The sequence below is a fragment of the Hypanus sabinus genome, chromosome 26 (assembly GCF_030144855.1).
Source record: "Hypanus sabinus isolate sHypSab1 chromosome 26, sHypSab1.hap1, whole genome shotgun sequence".
NCBI classification, from domain to species: Eukaryota; Metazoa; Chordata; class Chondrichthyes; order Myliobatiformes; family Dasyatidae; genus Hypanus; species Hypanus sabinus.
In genome coordinates, this window is record NC_082731.1 from 15,281,196 (window position 1) to 15,300,305 (window position 19,110).

At 48.1% G+C, this 19,110-nt stretch overlaps 1 protein-coding gene across 1 annotated transcript in view; it reads right to left on the bottom strand.

Annotated features, from left to right (window-relative positions):
- Positions 1 to 6,115: 6,115 nt before the first annotated feature.
- The window catches only part of LOC132381659 (zinc finger protein 850-like), a 72,945-nt gene continuing 59,950 nt past the window's right edge, over positions 6,116 to 19,110 (bottom strand). The window contains exon 3 of the mRNA XM_059951262.1: positions 6,116 to 8,229. Within this exon, the coding sequence (XP_059807245.1) occupies positions 6,861 to 8,229 (1,369 nt within the window). The 3' untranslated portion in view covers positions 6,116 to 6,860. The remainder of the gene's footprint in view (positions 8,230 to 19,110) is intronic.

Consider the following 19,110-nt stretch of genomic DNA (forward strand, 5'->3'; position numbering starts at 1 on the left):
ATGCCCCTCCTCCCCTTCTTACCCCATCCCTGACGATATTTAGTTGTTTGTCTTTTTTCTCTCTCTCTGCTCATCACTCTGCCTGTTCTCCATCTCCCTCTGGTGCTCCCCTCCCCCTTTCTTTCTCCCGAGGCCTCCCGCCCCATGATCCTTTCCCTTCTCCAGCTCTGTATCACTTTCGCCAATCACCTTTCCAGCTCTCAGCTTCACCCCTCCCCCTCCGGTCTTCTCCTATCATTTCGCATTTACCCCTCCCCCTCCTACTTTCAAATCTCTTACTATTTTTCCTTTCAGTTAGTCCTGACGAAGGGTCTCGGCCCAAAACGTCGACAGTGCTTCTCCCTATAGATGCTGCCTGGCCTGCTGTGTTCCACCAGCATTTTGTGTGTGTTGTTGTTAATGTTGACAGTGCTTCTCCCTATAGATGCTGCCTGGCCTGCTGTGTTCCACCAGCATTTTGTGTGTGTTGTTGTTAATGTCGACAGTGCTTCTCCCTATAGATGCTGCCTGGCCTGCTGTGTTCCACCAGCATTTTGTGTGTGTTGTTGTTAATGTTGACAGTGCTTCTCCCTATAGATGCTGCCTGGCCTGCTGCGTTCCACCAGCATTTTGTGTGTGTACTGTTACTTTCTGACTTGTGTTGTAAATGCACCGTAAAGAGCACCACTGACTGGGTTGTCCCAACTGTATGTTCAGTAGTGTAGTCGACTGCCCTACTTGTGAGTGTCCGCTAATCCACTTAAAACAATAGTATCTTGTATTTCCCAACTCGGTACATTGAATGTGGATGTGTTTAGAGTAGTTTGAGAGTATTTTGTATTCCAAAGAAATTTCACAGGGCTATCTGCTACAGGGGATCTACCTGCACTATCCCACCTTGTGGTCCACACCCACATAACCGAGCCCTGACACGGTCACTGGGCACGCGGATTCCCCGTAGGTAACCCCAGAGACGGTCCTGGCATTCCATTGGTACCCCGGACGTTGTATTGACCTTCCGGAGACAATGGAGCCTTTGTTACATCCTCACCATTCCCTGCTTTGTCTGGGTTGTGGGCAATCCCTGGCAAAATGACCGCAGCTGAAACATTTCCACGGGGGTCTGGTATTCATAAGCGGAGGAATGTAGTCGTTCTGACCATGTCCTCGACTACCCCTTCTATTGCATGGTGCTGTCGAGCATGACAGTGACGTACCCTGATAGGCACCCCGTCTTCCTCCATCTTGCCACTGTTCTCTTATCGGGGCCATTTTAGAACCCTGTTTCCCATTGTTCTCCTTCGTACCTTCTCGTTCTTCCCAAACTCTCAGCATCCTTCTGAGAACCCCTGCTTCAGTATGTGTGGGACCCGTAGGGTCAAACAGTTCACACACTCCTCTGCTCTCCTCACTGTGTGACACCAGGGTCCTGAGCCAGCTACTACTCTGTCATTGAGTCAAATTCTGTCCATGGCCTCCGAAGCAGGACCATACACATGCAAGAAAACTAGACACAGCCTATCACAAATGCTCCCTTTTCTGCTCTCTGCACTCATGAAAAGCCTCCGCCAGGTCACCTCGATTAGTCCCTGAAGCTTCTAATATAGTCTCCTGTGATTTACCCAGAGTCCCCTGGCCACGTGCCTGTTTCTCTGGCAACGCCGAGGGTAACACAGAGCGTTAACTTCATCTAAACCACGAATTACCCTCTGCTGCTGAATATATTGGAAAAGTTCCCGAGGGTTGTCTCCCAGCCCACACTTTGGTACATTCGCATCTATAGGATTCAGTTGGGCCACAGTTGGCTATAGCACCCATTAAAAGGGGTAAAGTACAGTGTCCCGACTGGTCCCTCTGGCTCTGGTGACTCCTGAACTCTCTCCATCACCATGGATGCCACTGAGGCAGTGGGTGTTGAAGGTTCTACCCCCTCTGGGAAAAATCCACATGAAGACGGACCGCTTCCCTAATCATACTCACTATTACAGTGTGTCGCCTCAGACGGAGATCACCCCAGTCTACATCATCATCAGTCCTCACATCAAATACACACGTCACCCCTCTCTGAGCTGAGATGACTGTGCAGCCGTTCGATCTCTTTTAAACACTTGGTGTGATCAGAACGGCCTTTCTTTCCAGCTGATTTTCGCACGGCATTCACAGCACTCTGTAAATCCTGACACTGACTTTCCCACTTCTTAATCCCGTATTCACCCTTTCACACTCCTCTTCACTTTACTGTCTCTGCACAAACAACGTAACTATGTTGACCCCTGGCCAGCATGAATTCCACTGTTCCCCCTGTACCAATACTCACTCAGACCACTTCTCCCATTTGTAATACGGAAATAGAACCTTCCATTGGCCAGACAATTGGTCCTTTCTCTTCCAACCCCCAGCATGGGTTTCATCCTTGCAACAGTCAGTCTCTGGAATTCCTGCCCCTTTGCATTCGAAGCCCCTCATCCTTACAGTCTTCACGCATCAGTTCAATGTTGCATTTCAATCCTGTTGGCATCGTCTGACTGACCTGTGTCTGATTCCCATTGGATGTAGTCCAAGGATGACACAACCCCAGCCTTAAGTGACTTCTTTCGTCCTATTCGACTCGGGAATGAACCACTCTAACCAGGTCACAGAGGCACTAGGCTGAGATAACGAGATTACTTCTGTAAACCTGCCATTGTACATAATAAACAGCTTAACTGAGAATGATCTCAGCTTTACCAGATCAATAGCAGAAACCCCTGGTGTTCACGTTCAACTGCTCTGATGAAGTTATTCTAGAGGAAGAATCAGTTCTCCCTTGTCTCTCAGGTCCCAACATCAGCTCTTGGGTCCTCAGAAACTTCATCTTCCTCCCATCCCACCTTCCCTGCACAGCCCAGCCTTCCCCTCTCCTCAAACAATACCAACTCTCTTCTTCCCTCTAATCCCAGCTCTCAGCTGTGCCAGGTCTTCAGAACTCTCTCTGACCGAACCCTCTCCGAGACAGAATGTTCTCAGTAAACGGTTCACCCTTGTCTCCCTGTGCCCGCACCTCAGCGAGTTCCGTGCCCGTCATGACACCGAGCTCTTCTTCCACCACCTCCTCTCTGCACCGATGTCCCTTACTCCCATCTTCATTCCTGCTCCTCTTCCTGAACACCCCGCTCTGGATCCTTTTATTGCTAACTGCTGACGAGACATCAACTGTCTGCATTCTGAAATTCTAACTCACTCCTTCTGAAAGTGCTGCTCTCCACTCTCTCTGCACTGATCCTAACCTCACAACCAAATCCATCTTCCTCTTGTCCTCACCTACCATCCCACAAGCCCTCGCATCCGGCAAATAATTCTCTGTCACCTCCGCCATCTGCAGCGTCACAAAATGGCATTCCTTCGGGTAACACTGGAAATCATACAAAATGTTTAAAGCAGGTATAAAAGATGCAGAGCCAACTCGTGCACAGAGAGGAACAATAGGTGCTCTTGGATCTGAAACAGGAGAAGTGGAGGAACATGAAAACATGCGTTGGAACGATGTAGCAGATGAGATATAGTTATGACAAAGAGCCTCCTTGCGAGAATCTCCCTGCCCTGCCAATGTTAAACCAAAAGGAGCCAGTGCTACAGGCTGCACAATTACCCCTCCCCCCATTGTTACTATCAGAGAGGGAGGAGCAGGGCAAGAAATCGCATGCACTACCCTGTTCAAGGTACACCAGCTGAGGGGTATTGTTCAGCATACTGGGATACATGTGCCGGGGGGATGATTTTAGAGGGTTGTTCCAAATAATTAGTTACCAGAAGCACAGCAACATGCTAGGGGAATAAATGAGGAATTAAAGAATGCAGTGCTGTCTGTTTTGGGCAATACTAAAGTAGACCTAATAGATGAGTTATGTAAATATTACCAGAGGAAGGGAGAGCCCCCGCTGTACTTGCATCCCCTCTGTGGATGGTGTGTGGATCAATACTGAGATTACTTACAGTCAGAACTCACAAATAGATTGTTAAGAACACAACACTTAGGAGAACAATTAGAACATGGGAGCGAGAGCTGCAGGAGCTAGATTTTAACTTTAGGAATACTTCAGAAGCATCTAAATTGTTATTCCTTCGAGAAAATGTCAGCAAGACGAAGGAATTGGTTGTTGACTTCAGAAGGAGTAGCGGACCGCACGACTCCATCTACGTCGGTGGTGCACAGGTGGAACAGGTCAAAAGCTTTAAGTTTCTCGGGGTGAATATCACAAATGACATGACTTGGTCTAACCAAGCAGAGTCCACTGCCAAGAAGGCCCACCAGCGCCTTTACTTCCTGAGAAAGCTGAAGAAATTTGGCCTGTCCCCAAAAACCCTCACTAATTTTTATAGGTGCATCGTAGAAAGCATTCTTCTAGGATGCATCACAACCTGGTATGGAAGTTGTCCTGTCCAAGACCGGAAGAAGCTGCAGAAGGCCGTGAACACAGCCCAGCACATCACACAAACCAATCTTTCATCCTTGGACTCACTTTACACCACACACTGTCGGAGCAGTGCTGCCAGGATAATCAAGGACATGACCCACCCAGCCAACACACTTTTTGTCCCACTTGATGATTGTACGCTCTAGTATCAATTGTTTGGTGACAATAAAGTAGAGTGAATACACGGGATACCATGTGGGGTATGTAGGTCAAGGGAGAAGCCAGCAAAGAGAATGTAGAGGGAAGTAACACAGCCCTGGGGTGTGCCTTCACCCCATCAGGAAAGCTGTTGTCAGGGACAGTACAATTCTCAAATCTGCTGTTTCAGCTGTGGTAATTATGCTCAAAACCGTAGAGAAACTGTTCATGTAATTTAAGTCCTAACAAAAAATCAGAATCAGCTTACATAAGGGTCAGAATATGTTGGAATTTGCTTAATGTGGGGATTCCATGCTTGAAGCGTTTAATGTTGTTGACTATGCATGGTGAATCACTTCCAGCATTTCTTTGTAACACATTTCCTCAATGCCAGTGAGTTGTAACTGAATATCGTGTTAACAGTTTAAACTTCAGGAACAAGAGATTTTCTGTACTGTTTGAAGTGTGAATGGCTTGATGTAAAGTGTGGCCACACTGGTAGGTCATTTGGGGGAGACAGACACAGAGAGATGTTTTTAGGAGACTGTGTCTTTAAGAGGTTGCTTCAAAGTGTTTGGCTTGGGTAAGGAACCCCCACCCAGTAATTCTTTTTCTCTCTTCTTTGAAAAATGTGTGAAAGCTTTTCATGTTATTAACTGTCACGTTACAACTGGCCAGTTGTAATCTACCCATGTCAAACCAAACTTACCCGTTTCACTGGTAACATAAATAAAGTACGCAAAGCCTTGCGGGTGAATCAACGTTTTGATTCTCAGTCAGAGGGCCGAGTGGAAAGGACAAACAAAACAATTTAAACCTAAACTTAGTGAGGAAACTGTGAACACAGGTGCTGCCTTTGGTTCCAGTGAATATACAAGCCACTACTACTAGAACCGTTGGTTTGTCCCCACATGAATTCACAATGGGACAGTCCTTGTGCATGGCATTGGAGGCACCACTGCGAGGTAAGCAGATCAATGTACATAACCTGGACGTGAGTCATCTGAACTATTGTTTTGCCTCAAAAAAGTATTACCAGTTATAGACAATAGGTGCAGAAGTAGACCATTCGGCCCTTCGAGCCTGCACCACCATTCTGAGATCATCGCTGATCATCCGGTTCCTGCCTTGTCCCCATATCCCTTGATTCCCCTATCCATAAGATACCTATCTAGCTCCTTCTTGAAAGCATCCAGAGAATTGGCCTCCACTGCCTTCCGAGGCAGTGCATTCCAGACCCCCATAACTCTCTGGGAGAAGAAGTTTTTCCTTAACTCTGTCCTAAATGACCTACCCCTTATTCTCAAACCATGCCCTCTGGTACTGGACTCTTCCAGCATCTGGAACATATTTCCTGCCTCTATCTTGTCCAATCCCTTAATAATCTTATATGTTTCAATGAGATCCATTATCGTCAACCATTTGCAAAGACTAAGCACTGCGTCATCAAGCTCAGAGGTGCAGACATTTAAAAAGAAATTGTTTGGAAGCTCGATTTGATGAGCAGTTCAGGTATTGCTGGTTACTAATAGTCATCAAGGGAGAAAAAAAGCCACTGTGGATTCACTCTCGTCACTGTAAGAAGGTGTCTAACGGTGTGAACAAATGTAAAACCATAAGGAGATTATATTGCAAATGGGTACCTGTTGATCCAGAACAGAAAAAGGAGATTTTGTATAACTAAAGTTCTGAGTATGTGTCATTATACGAGTGTCCAAAATCACTTTTATTACTGCACTCATACCTTAACAATTGTTTCAAAGGTTATGGTGATGTCATGAAATGACCAAAAGCAGCAAATGTGAAAATATATCTGTAACCCTGAAGTCTTTATGAATTTGTAAGTTTTGTAAAAAGTAATGTAACAAATGGAACCTGAAGGATCCCAAGTCTGTGTAGGTTTTATCAAGATATGTGTCTTATGAAGGGAGATGGGTGTGTTCATGGCAGGAACAGGATAACAGATGAATGCTATTACAGAATGAAACTACCTCATTACTGTGCTCTCCAAAAGTGCTTTGAGACACAAGCTTGAAAACTGTTGTCCAGCTAATGTTGGAACCAATTTTCCCTTGCTAGTGAATAACAAATATACAAAAATGTGATCCACTCTGAATTGTGTTGTAGCTTGTTTCTGTATATTAGCTGAATGGTACATACACAAGCTCACTCCATTCACAGAGAACAGACTGACTCATAATTGATGCAGAATAAAATGTGCCTGCTGTCCTAGGGGCAAGAACCCCAAATGTGGCTGCCTGCAAGCCAATAGATCTCAAGGTGTATAATTTATACATTCTTTGATAATAAATGTACTTTGAATTTTTGAATGTGTCCAGTGACCTGGGTCCAAACCTGGATGTGATCAACAGCAGCAATAACTGCAGAATCAGTTCCTGCAGTCACTTGTGAACGCACTGCTGTCTCTGCACCTGCCGTGTTTAAATGCCCCACATAAGTACCGCACATTTGCACCGTCCCTTTAGTGTGAGCTCGCTGATGTTTCGAGAGGTGAGAAGACTGACTGAAGTTCCTCCCACAGTCGGGGCAGGTGAACGGCCTCTCCCCGGTGTGAATCCGCTGGTGCCTCAGGAGGTTGGACGACTGAGTGAATCCCTTCCCGCACTTGGGGCAGATGAATGGCCATTCCTTGGTGTGAATTCGCTCGTGCGAACGCAGATGGTACAAACGACTGAATCCCTTGCTGCACTGACTGCATATGAACGGCCGCTCTCCGGTGTGAACCCGTTGGTGCGTCAGAAGGTCAGAGGACCGAGTGAAACTCTTTCCACACTCGGAACAGGAGTAAGGCTTCTTTCCAGTGTGAGTACTTTGGTGTTTCCGAAGCTCCGATGACTGAGTGAATCCCCTCCCACACTCACAGCAGATGAATGGACGCTCCCCAGTGTGAATTAATTGGTGTGTCCGCAGTTGGGATGAATAAATGAATCCCTTGCCACACTGGCTGCATATGAACGGCCGCTCCCCGGTGTGAATCCGTTGGTGCTTCAGAAGCTCAGACGATCGATAGAATCCCTTCCCACACTCGGAACAGGTGTAGGGCCTCTCCCCGGTGTGAATGAGTTGGTGCGTCTGAAGCTCAGACGACCGAGTGAATCCCCTCCCGCACTCAGAGCAGACGAACGGCTGCTCCCCGGTGTGAATTTGTTGGTGCGACTGCAGATGAGATGAACGAATGAACCCCTTCCCGCACTCGGAGCACACGTAAGGCCTCTCCCCGGTGTGAATGAGCTGATGTGTCCGAAGCTCGGACGACCGAGTGAATCCCCTCCCGCACTCAGAGCAGACGAACGGCCGCTCCCCGCTGTGAATTAGTTGGTGAGACTGTAGCTGGGATGAACACATGAACCCCTTCCCGCACTCGGAACAGGGGAAGGGCCTCTCCCCATTGTGAACACGTTGGTGTGCCTTAAGCTCGGACGACCGAGTGAATCCCCTCCCGCACTCAGAGCAGACGAACGGCCGCTCCCCGCTGTGCCTTCGTTGGTGAGTCAGCAGGTTGGACGATCGAGTGAATCCCTTGCCACACACACGGCACTGGAATAGACGCTCTCCGGTGTGAATTTGTTGGTGCATCAGAAGGTCAGACGAACGAGCAAATCCCTTCCCGCACTCAGAGCAGATGAATGGCCTCTCCCTGGTGTGGACCAGCTGGTGTCTCTGTAGTCCGGAGGAGTTTTTGAAACCCTTCCCGCAGTGACAGGTGAACGGCCTCTCACCGGCGGAACTTTGCTGGTGGTTCATCAGGTCACCGAGTCAATTAAAGTCTTTCCAGCAAAAGATTCAGCCAGGAGGTAGTGAATCCTTCCACAGTGAGAGCAGGAGAATGGCCCCTCTGTGGTGGTTTCACCAAGTGGGATGAGAGTGAACCCTTTCCTGCATGCAAAGCAGGTTAACAGTCTCTCCCCAGCGCGAACTTGCCGGTGTCTCATCAGGTCGGATGACCGAGTGAGTCCCTTTACGCTCTTGAAGAAGGGTGTCAATGTTTCCCCGGGACCCCAGTGATCAGTCAGTAAAAAGATGACCGAATTAATTACTTTCCTCAAATGGAAACAAGGGAAAGAAGATTTGAATACTCTCAGGGAAATGGATCAAGTTTATCTCAGTCAAAAGAATGAATGTTTCACTGGTACAAAAACAAGGATGTGGTGAACACGTTCCCAGTCACAGATCAGGTGAGCTCACCTCCCCCAGCGTGTCACACACGGTCTCTCGTTGCAGTGGCTGTTCCTTTCCCAATCCGCACTGGAGTGATCACTGCCCGCTCCTTCACAGGCTGGAAGAGGTTACTCGGCTTCTCTGCAGATTGGCTCCTGTCCTCACATCAGTGGTTTCTCCCCTCTCCACTGTAGACAGTGTGTCTTTCCCCAGCTGTGTCACGGTCGGTGCCCTGTAACAGCCCTCACTGCCTGGGGTCTGAAGTGAAACAAACCAGCGTCTCTCCCTCCACGCTCACAGGCCGATGATATTCAGGTGCTGGGGAGCTGAGTGGGGTGTAGATCGGATGTGATATTCCGTCTGAGATACCCAGTCGCAATTCCTCCACCTTCGATGTCCTGTAAAAAGTTACAAAAATCATCGATAAGTTCAGGGTAGTGACAGAACAGATTATTTTAATCTCCTGGGTCTCTCTGACACTGATTGTAACAGTTATGAGAAGTTTAGATATGTACATGGGTAAGAGGGAAAGGAAGGGGTACTAGTACTATAATTCCTACTGGTGTAGAAATAGCAGGGGCTCTGACAGAAATATTTCTGCCAGTAATGATTTGTAAAGACTTCAGAATCAGGTTTATCATGACCGACGTATGTTGTGAAATTTCTTGTTTTGTGGCAGCAGTACTGTGCAATGCATAAAACTACAAATTACAATTAAAAAGATATTTTATGAATTTGAATAAGTAATGCGAAACAAGAGCGAAAATAGTGAGATAGTGTTCATGTGTTCATTGCCCACTCATAAAGCTGATACTGGAGGGGAAGAAAGAAGCTGTTGCTAAAATATTGTGTGTGTGTGTGTGTGTGTGCGCGTGTGTGTGCGTGTGCGTGTGCGTGTGCGCGTGCGTGAGTGAGTGTGTGTGAGTGTGTGTGCGCGTGCGCGTGTGCGTGTGTGTGTGCGTGTGTGTGTGCGTGTGTGTGTGTGTGCGTGTGTGTGTGTGCGCGTGTGCGTGTGTGTGTGTGCGTGTGTGTGTGTGTGTGAGTGAGTGTGTGTGTGTGTGTTTCGTCAGTCTCCTGTACTTCCTTGATGGTGCACTGTAAGAAGGTCATGTTTTGGGTGATGGAGTCCTTAATGATCGATGGCTCCTTGATGGTGGTGTCACTCATGCCCATGATGGAGCTGGCTGAATTTATAACCCTCTGCAGCTTTTTCCCATCCTGTGTAGCGACCACTCTATCCCAGACAGTTGGAATGCTCTCCAGGGTATATCTGCAGAAATTTGGTGAAGATTTTGACGTACCGACTCACCTCAATCTCCTAATGAAATGTAGCCACTTACCACCATGTCCTTGCTTTTCTGTTTTGTTTCTCTGCCATTAGCTGATCTCTTGTTAATCATCGGGCTGGTTTCTCGTGTAGGACTTCGCAGTGCAGAAGTCCCTCACTTCCTCACTCCCACTCCAAACCGGCTTTGATATCACCTGTGAATATATTCATCGGCTCTCCCTCCATTGTGATCTGGGGAAGAGAATTTCAGAAGTTTGTGTCCAGGGATTTCTAATCTTTATGCTGTGATCTGAGTGTGAACTCAGTGTGAAATTCCAACAGTTCGAAGGTGGTTCTGAAACGCCTCATGAAGAGCGAAAGGCATGACAAGGCACAGTAGAAATCATGCTTACCCACTGCAGGTAAGGAATACCCCTGTTGTGACAACTACTCATAGCACTGGGCCAACAATGGACGTGCCCCAATGCCACAGGTTTTGCACTTAATTAAAAAAATCCCCATACAGGTTTCACTGTCATAGTTGGATATGATGGATGATCAACTAGTCAAACGTTCTCACTCATACACTTGATCATTTTCTATATCCTTGTTACAATACACACAGTTGCCCTATTCTGCACCATCAGCAACTGTGGATACAAGACTCTTGGCCCCAAATCACTGACCATGGGTTGTGAAGGGTTGGGGCCCCTACATTAGAGTCGTAGAAAAGAAAAGCACAGAAACAGGCCCTTCAGCCCATTTAGTCCATGCTGAAACTGCTTGAATTGCCGACTCCCATCAACCTGCTCCGGGACCATAGCCCTCCATATCCTGCCCATCCACGTACCTATCCAAACTTTGCTTAAATGCTGAAATTCAGCTTGCATTAACCACGTGCCGGCAGTTCGTTCCACACTCCCACAACCCTCTGAGTGAAGAAGTTTCCCCTCATGTTCCCCTTAAACTTTTCACCATGCACCCTTAAACCACAGGCTCTGGTTGTAGTTCCACCCGCACTCAGTGAAAAAAGCCTGCCTGCATCCTTCATAATTCTGTAGTGCTCTGTTAAAATTCCTCTCAAATCTTTTATGTTCCAAGGAATAAAGTCCTTACCTATTCAATCTTGCTTTATAGACCCGGCAACATCCTTCTAAATGTTCTCTGTACTCTTTCAAGCTTATTTACCTCTTCTTGTAGGTAGGTGACCAAAACTGCACACACAACTCCAAATCAAGCCTCACCAATGTCTGTTACAACTTCAGCATAACATCCCATCTCCTGTACTCAGTACTTTGATTTATAAAGGCCAATGTACCAGAAGTTTTCTTTATGACCCTACCTACCTGTGACACCACTTTCAACAAATTATGCACCTGTATTCCCAGATCCCTTTGTTCTACCACACTCCTCAGTGCTCGACCAATTCACAGTGTAAGATCTACCCTGCTTGGTCCTTCCGAAGTTCAACACATCACACTTGTCCGCATTAAATTCCATCTGCAGTCTTTCAGCCCACTTCTCCAGCTGATGCAGATCCCTCTGTAAGCCATGATAGCCTCCCCCCCCCCCCGCCAATCTTGCTGTCATTCACAATTTTGCTGATTCAGTTAACCACATTATCGTCCAGATTGTTGATGCAGACGAGAAACAACAATGGACCCAACACTGCTCCCCAAGACACTCCACTAATCACAGGACTCCAGTCAGAGAGACAGCCATCTACTACCACTCTCTAGCTTCTCCCACAAAGCCAATATCTAATCCAATTTACTACCTCATGTTGAATGCCGAGTGACTGAACCTTCTTGACCAACCTCTCGTGCGGGACCTTTTCAAATGCCTTGCTAAAGTCCATGTAGACAACACCCACTGCCTCGCCTTCATCAGCTTTCCTGGAAACCTCCTTAAAAAACTCAATAAGATTGGTTAGACATGACCATGCTGTCTATCCTTAAGCAGACCCTGTCTATCCAAATACATACATAAATCCAGTCCCTTAGGGTACGTACCAATAACTTGCCCACTACTGATGTCAGACTAACTGGCCTATAATTTTCTGTTTTATGTTTAGAATCTTTCTTAAACAACATTGACTATCCTCCGGTTTCTACCCTGTCACTGGAGGTGATTTAAAGATCTCTGCTAGACCCCCTGCAACATCTGCATTTGCCTCCCCTATGGTCCAAAGGAACACCTTGCCAGGCTCTAGGGACTCATCCACCCTGATTTGCCTCAAGACAGCAAACACCTGTAACCTGTACACAGTCCATGAAGTGGATGCCATTTTGCCTCCTATTGTGTCCTGATTAAATACAGATGCAAAAAAAAAAATCATTTAAAATCTTCCTCATCTCTTTCGGCTCCACACATGAATCACCATTCTGATCTTCCAGATCTTGTCCCTTGCAATCCTTCTGTTCTTCACATATCCGTTGAATTCCTTAGGATTCTCCTGCACCTTGTCTGGTAGAGCAACCTCATGCCTTCTTTCCCACCCTAATTTCTTTCCTAAGTATTCCTTGCATTTCTTATATTCCATTAGCACCCCATGTGCTCCTACCTGCCTATACCTGTTATGCACCCCCTTTTCTCCTTAACCAGGGCCCAAATATCTCTTAAAACCAAGGTTCCCTTCACTTGTTATCTTTACCTTTTATTCTGAAACGTACAAGCTTTTTACTCTCAAAAGAAATCGTGGACGCATTGGTAATCATTTTCCAATGTTCTATAGATTTGGGAACAGTTCCTGCTGTTTGGAGGGTGGCTAATGTTGTCCCACTTTTCAAGAAAGGAGGGAGAGAGAAAACAGGGGATTATAGACCGGTTAGCCTGGCATCAGTGGTGGGAAAGATGCTGGAGTCAGTTATAAAAGAGGAAATTACAACACATTTGGATAGCAGTAGAAGGATCAGTCCGAGTCAGCATGGGTTTATGAAGGGAAAAACAGGATGTAACTATGAAAATGGACAAGGGAGAGCCAGTGGATGTAGTGTACCTGGACTTCCAGAAAGCTTTTGATAAAGTCCCACATAGGAGATTAGTGGGCAAAATTAGGGCACATGGTATTGGGGGCAGAGTACCGACATGGATTGAAAATTGGCTGGCTGACAGGAAACAAAGAGTCCCAATTATCGGGTCCCTTTCAGAATGGCAGGCTGTGACCAGTGGGGTACCGTAAGGTTCGGTGCTGGGACCGCAGCTGTTTACAATATACATTAATGATTTAGATGAAGGGATTGAAAGTAACAATAGCAAATTTGCTGATGACACAAAGCTGGGTGGCAGTGTGAAATGTCAGGAGGATGTTATGAGAATGCAGGGTGACTTGGACAGGTTGGGTGAGTGGGCAAATGTATGGCAGATGCAGTTTAATGTGGATAAATGTGAGGTTATCCACTTTGGTGGCAAGAACAGGAAGGCAGATTACTATCTAAATGTAGTCAAGTTAGGAAAAGGGGAAGCACAACGAGATCTAGGTGTTCTTGTACATCAGTCAATGAAAGCAAGCATGCAGGTACAGCAGGCAGTGAAGAAAGCTAATGGCATGCTGGCCTTTATAACAAGAGGAATTGAGTATAGGAGTAAAGAGGTCCTTCAGCAGCTGTACAGGGCCCTGGTGAGACCCCACCTGGAGTATTGTGTGCAGTTTTGGTCTCCAAATTTGAGGAAGGACATTCTTGCTATTGAGGGAGTGCAGCGTAGGTTCACAAGGTTAATTCCCGGAATGGCGGGACTGTCATATGTTGAAAGATTGGAGCGACTGGGCTTGTATACACTGGAATTTAGAAGGATGAGAGGGGATCTGATTGAGACATATAAGATTATTAAGGGATTGGACAAACTGGAGGCAGGAAGCATGTTCCCACTGATGGGTGAGTCCAGAACTAGAGGCCACAGTTTAAGAAAAAGGGGTAGGCCGTTTAGAACAGAGATGCGGAAAAACTTTTTTTACCCAGAGAGTGGTGGAAATGTGGAATGCTCTGCCCCAGAAGGCAGTGGAGGCCAAGTCTCTGGATGCATTCAAGAGAGAGTTAGATAGAGCTCTTAAAGATAGCGGGGTCAAGGGATATGGGGAGAGGGCAGGAACGGGGTACTGATCGTGGACGATTAGCCATGATCACGGTGAATGGTGGTGCTGGCTAGAAGGGCCGAATGGCCCACTCCTGCACCTACTGTCTATTGTCTAAAATTTCACTTTTCAATGCTTCCCACCGACCTTTGCCAGGAAACAGCCTGTCCGCATTCACACTTGCCTGATACCATCAGAGTTGGTCTTTCTGCAGTTTAGAATCTCAAACCGTGGACCTGACCTACCATTTTCCAGATTTGCTTTGAAACTAATGGCATTGTGATTGCTAGATACAAAGTGCTTCCCTGCACAAACTTCAGTCACCTGCCCTAGCTCGTTCCCTAATAGTAGATCAAATATCACACACTCCTTCATTGGGATTTCTACTTCGGGATTAAGGAAACTTTCCTCAACATATTGGACAAATTATTCCCCATAATAACAGCCTCGTTTCTTCCAGCAGTCTATGGCCTCTACAAATGCGTTTGGCTAAACCCCACGGACTGTTCTGTAATATACCTTTCTCAGTTCCACCCACTAGACAAGTTGAGCACTGCGACATTTTCCCTGACGACTAACACAACTCTTACTTCTTTATTCCATCCCACTCTGTCACATCTAAAACAACGGAACCCCGGAATGCCGAGCCGCCAGTCCTGCCCCCTCCTGCAACCAAGCCTGACTGATGGCTACAAAATCATGATTCCAGGTGCCGATCCATCCACGAGCTCATCGGCCTTTCCTACAATACTTCTCACATTGAGATATACACACCTCAGGACACTAACCGCACCATGCTCAACCTTTTTGTTCCTGACTCTGCCTGAAGTCTTGACAACACCCATCTCCACAACCTCTCAACTAAAAATATTGGCACATTGGCTCCTGTAACTCTAAACCCCATTGTGAAGCACTGGCAAACCTTACATCTTGAATCCCTTCAGTACAGGTCCCATCTTCCCTAGAAGAGAGCCCAATGGTCCAAAATCTTATGCCCCCCTCCTACAACTGCTTAGCCATGTGTTAAATTGTATAATCTTCCTATTTCTGGCTTCACTCGTACGTGGCAGGAGTAGCAATCCTGAGATCCTGCCCTCTAAGTGGGCACCTAACTCCCAGAACTCCCTTTGCAGAACCTCCTGATCTTCCTACCCATGTGTTCCACGACCTCTGGCTGTTCACCCTCCCACTGAAGGACGCTGAGAACTCCATCCGAGATATTCTGGACCCCTGGCACCCGGGAGGCAAAATACCATCCGGGAAATCTCGTTCATCCACAGGACATCCTTTCTGTTCCCCTTAACTAACGCACCCCCTATCACCACAACTCACCTCTTCTCCCCCTTCCCCTCTGAGTCACGGTCAGACCCGGTGCAAGAGAGCTGACCACCGACTTTCCTCTGCTAGGTCGCCCCCCCCCCCCAACAAAGTGATTGTACCTGTTGTTGGGGAATAGCCACAGGGGTGGGCTGCCCCCACATCTCAAAGACCTACCGGTTGGTGGGTGAATTACTCACTGAGGATTATGCTGCGATGAGACTGGTTCAACAGGTGCGACCTCGCTGAATCGGTAAATAACCCCCGGGGCAGGCGATGAGAGAGAGTACCGGCTCCGGTACCGCCTGTCCGCCGAACGGCCCGGCTGGTGACGTCACCTGTACCTCTGACGCATGCGCCCTGGGCTCCAGGGCGGTGGATTTGAAGCCGTCGCTGGCTCCTCGCTGCTTTACGGTCAATTATTGCAAAAGGGTTCCGGGCCTGAGGGAAGACCGCCGTATCAGAGAGAAATGAGAAGCCGCTGCATTCTCTGTCTGACCAGATACAGCGATCGGACCCGAAGCTTTCTCAATTTGGAGAACGGACCCGATTGATGATTCAGAAAAGGTGAAAGGAAGGGGCGCATCTCATCATAAACTCTTGCGGTGCTCCAATGCCGCGGTTTTGTTGAACTCATGTTTGCTCAGCTTGGAACAAATGCCGTCCATTCCATTTTCCTACACAGTTCATTTCCATGATCCTGACCGCAGTTTGCATACCACCAGCTGCCGACTACGATCAAGCACTTGCGATCTGTATGATGACGTCTACAAACAAGAAATAGTCAATCCCGATGAATTTCAAATTACAGTTGCAGACTTCAACCAGGCTTGTTTGAAGAAATCCACGCCAGATTACCACCAGCGTATAACCTGTAGCACCAGAGGCCCTAATATAGTAGGCCACTATTATTCTAAGATCAGAATGCCTACCATTCCTTGCCCAGACCACAATTCGGTAAAATAGACAATAGACAATAGACAGTAGGTGCAGGAGTAGACCATTCGGCCCTTCTGGCCAGCACCGCCACTCACAGTGATCGTGGCTGATCATACACAATCAGTACCCCGTTCCTGCCCTTTCCACATATCCCTTGACCCCGCTATCTATAAGAGCTCTATCTAACTCTCTCTCTTGAATGCATCCAGAGACTTGGCCTCCACTGCCTTCTGCGGCAGAGCATTCCACATAGCAGTCAGCAGGGGGCGTGTCCAGACAGGTATATGTAGTTCACCACAGGGAGACAGTGTGGGAGGAGCCACGGTCAGTGGGAGGAGCCACAGGGGCAGTCAGCAGGGGGCGTGTCCAGACAGGTATATGTAGTTCACCACAGGGAGATGTGGGAGGAGCCACAGGGGCAGTCAGCAGGGGGCGTGTCCAGACAGGTATATGTAGTTCACCACAGGGAGACAGTGTGGGAGGAGCCACGGTCAGTGGGAGGAGCCACAGGGGCAGTCAGCAGGGGGCGTGTCCAGACAGGTATATGTAGTTCACCACAGGGAGACAGTGTGGAAGGAGCCACGGTCAGTGGGAGGAGCCACAGGGGCAGTCAGCAGGGGGCGTGTCCAGACAGGTATATGTAGTTCACCACAGGGAGATGTGGGAGGAGCCACGGTCAGTGAGAGGGACCACAGGAGCAGTCAGCAGGGGGCGTGTCCAGACAGGTATATGTAGTTCACCACAGGGAGACAGTGTGGGAGGAGCCACGGTCTGTGGGAGGAGCCACAGGAGCAGTCAGCAGGGGGCGTGTCCAGACAAGTATATGTAGTTCACCACAGGGAGACAGTGTGGGAGGAGCCACAGGAGCAGTCAGCAGGGGGCGTGTCCAGACAGGTATATGTAGTTCACCACAGGGAGACAGTGTGGGAGGAGCCACGGTCAGTGGGAGGGGCCACAGGGGCAGTCAGCAGGGGGCGTGTCCAGACAGGTATATGTAGTTCACCACGGGGAGACAGTGTGGGAGGAGCCACGGTCTGTGGGAGGAGCCACGGTCTGTGGGAGGAGCCACAGGGGCAGTCAGCAGGGGGCGTGTCCAGACAGGTATATGTAGTACACCACAGGTTCCCGGGTTCGAGCTGACCGAGGGAACGAGAGGACTGAGAAAAGACGGTTCTGCACGTCCCGGTACCAAAGACAAAGAAGGAAATTCCTTCCTTCCTGGGAATGGTTGGGTACTGTCGACTGTGGATACTGGGATATAGGGAATTGGACGGCCACCCCGCAGTACCGGCCAGCGACTATGCGATGGGCCGACGGAAGGGTTGAGCCCACGTGAGGCGCCAGCCCTGGGCCTACCTGACTATGAGAGGCTTTCCCTGCTGCACATTAACGAGAAGCAAGGATTCGCTACCCGAGTGCTTCGCCAAAAATACGGGAGTGGCAAGCGGCCTCCTTACCTGCGGTAGTGAAGGGAACGCCCTCCTGTTTGTGAGTGGTGGCAGCCACAGCGGCGACTGTCGAAAAATCCATCCCCACAGTGCTTGATCACCCCTGCACTGTTGGTATCCCATGGCGTGACCCTGCTCCTCCTAATGCCCTAATTATTATATATTAATGATTTAGACGAGGGAGTTAAATGCGGCATCTCCAAGTTTGCGGATGACACGAAGCTGGGCGGCGGTGTTAGCTGTGAGGAGGATGCTAAGAGGATGCAGGGTGACTTGGATAGGTTAGGTGAGTGGGCAAATTCATGGCAGATGCAGTTTAATGTGAATAAATGTGAGGTTGCAAGAACAGGAAAACAGATTATTATCTGAATGGTGGCCGATTAGGAAAAGGGGAGGTGCAACAAGACCTGGGTGTCATTGTACACCAGTCATTGAAGGTGGGCATGCAGGTACAGCAGGCGGTGAAAAAGGCAAATGGTATGTTGGCATTCATAGCAAAAGGATTTGAGTACAGGAGCAGGGAGGTTCTACTGCAGTTGTACAAGGCCTTTGTGAGACCACGCCTAGAATATTGGGTGCAGTTTTGGTCCCCTAATCTGATGAAAGACATTCTTGCCATAGAGGGAGTACAAAGAAGGTTCACCAGATTGATTCCTGGGATGGCAGGACTTTCATATGAAGAAAGACTGGATTGGCTAGGCTTATACTCACTGGAATTTAGAAGATTGAGGAGGGATCTTATTGAAACGTATAATATTCTAAAGGGATTGGACAGGTTAGATGCAGGAAGATTGTTTTCGATGTTGAGGAAGTCCAGAACGAGGGGTCACAGTTTAAGGATAAAGGGGAAGTCTTTTAGGACCGAGATGAGGAAAAACTTCTTCACACAGAGAGTGGTGAATCTGTGGAATTCTCTGCCACAGGAAACAGTTGAGGCCGGTTCATTGGCTATATTTAAGAGGGAGTTAGATATGGCCCTTGTGGCTAAAGGGATCAGGGGGTATGGAGAGAAAGCAGGTACAGGGTTCTGAGTTGGATGATCAGCCATGATCATACTGAATGGTGGTGCAGGCTCGATAGGCCGAATGGCCTACTCCTGCGCCTATTTTCTATGTTTCTATGTTTCAGTTCCGCCGCCACCCAGCACTTTCCCCCGTGAGGTTGTAGAAGCTTAGCCCCTGCCGAACGGAACGTCCGCACTGGCAGCAGAACTTCTCCGCCTCGCTCGGGTAAGTCTGCACACGTTCACACTGATTCCCGTACGGGTGGAAGCGGGTCTCCTCACTTCCATCAGTATGGGCAGATTGCGGCAAGCCC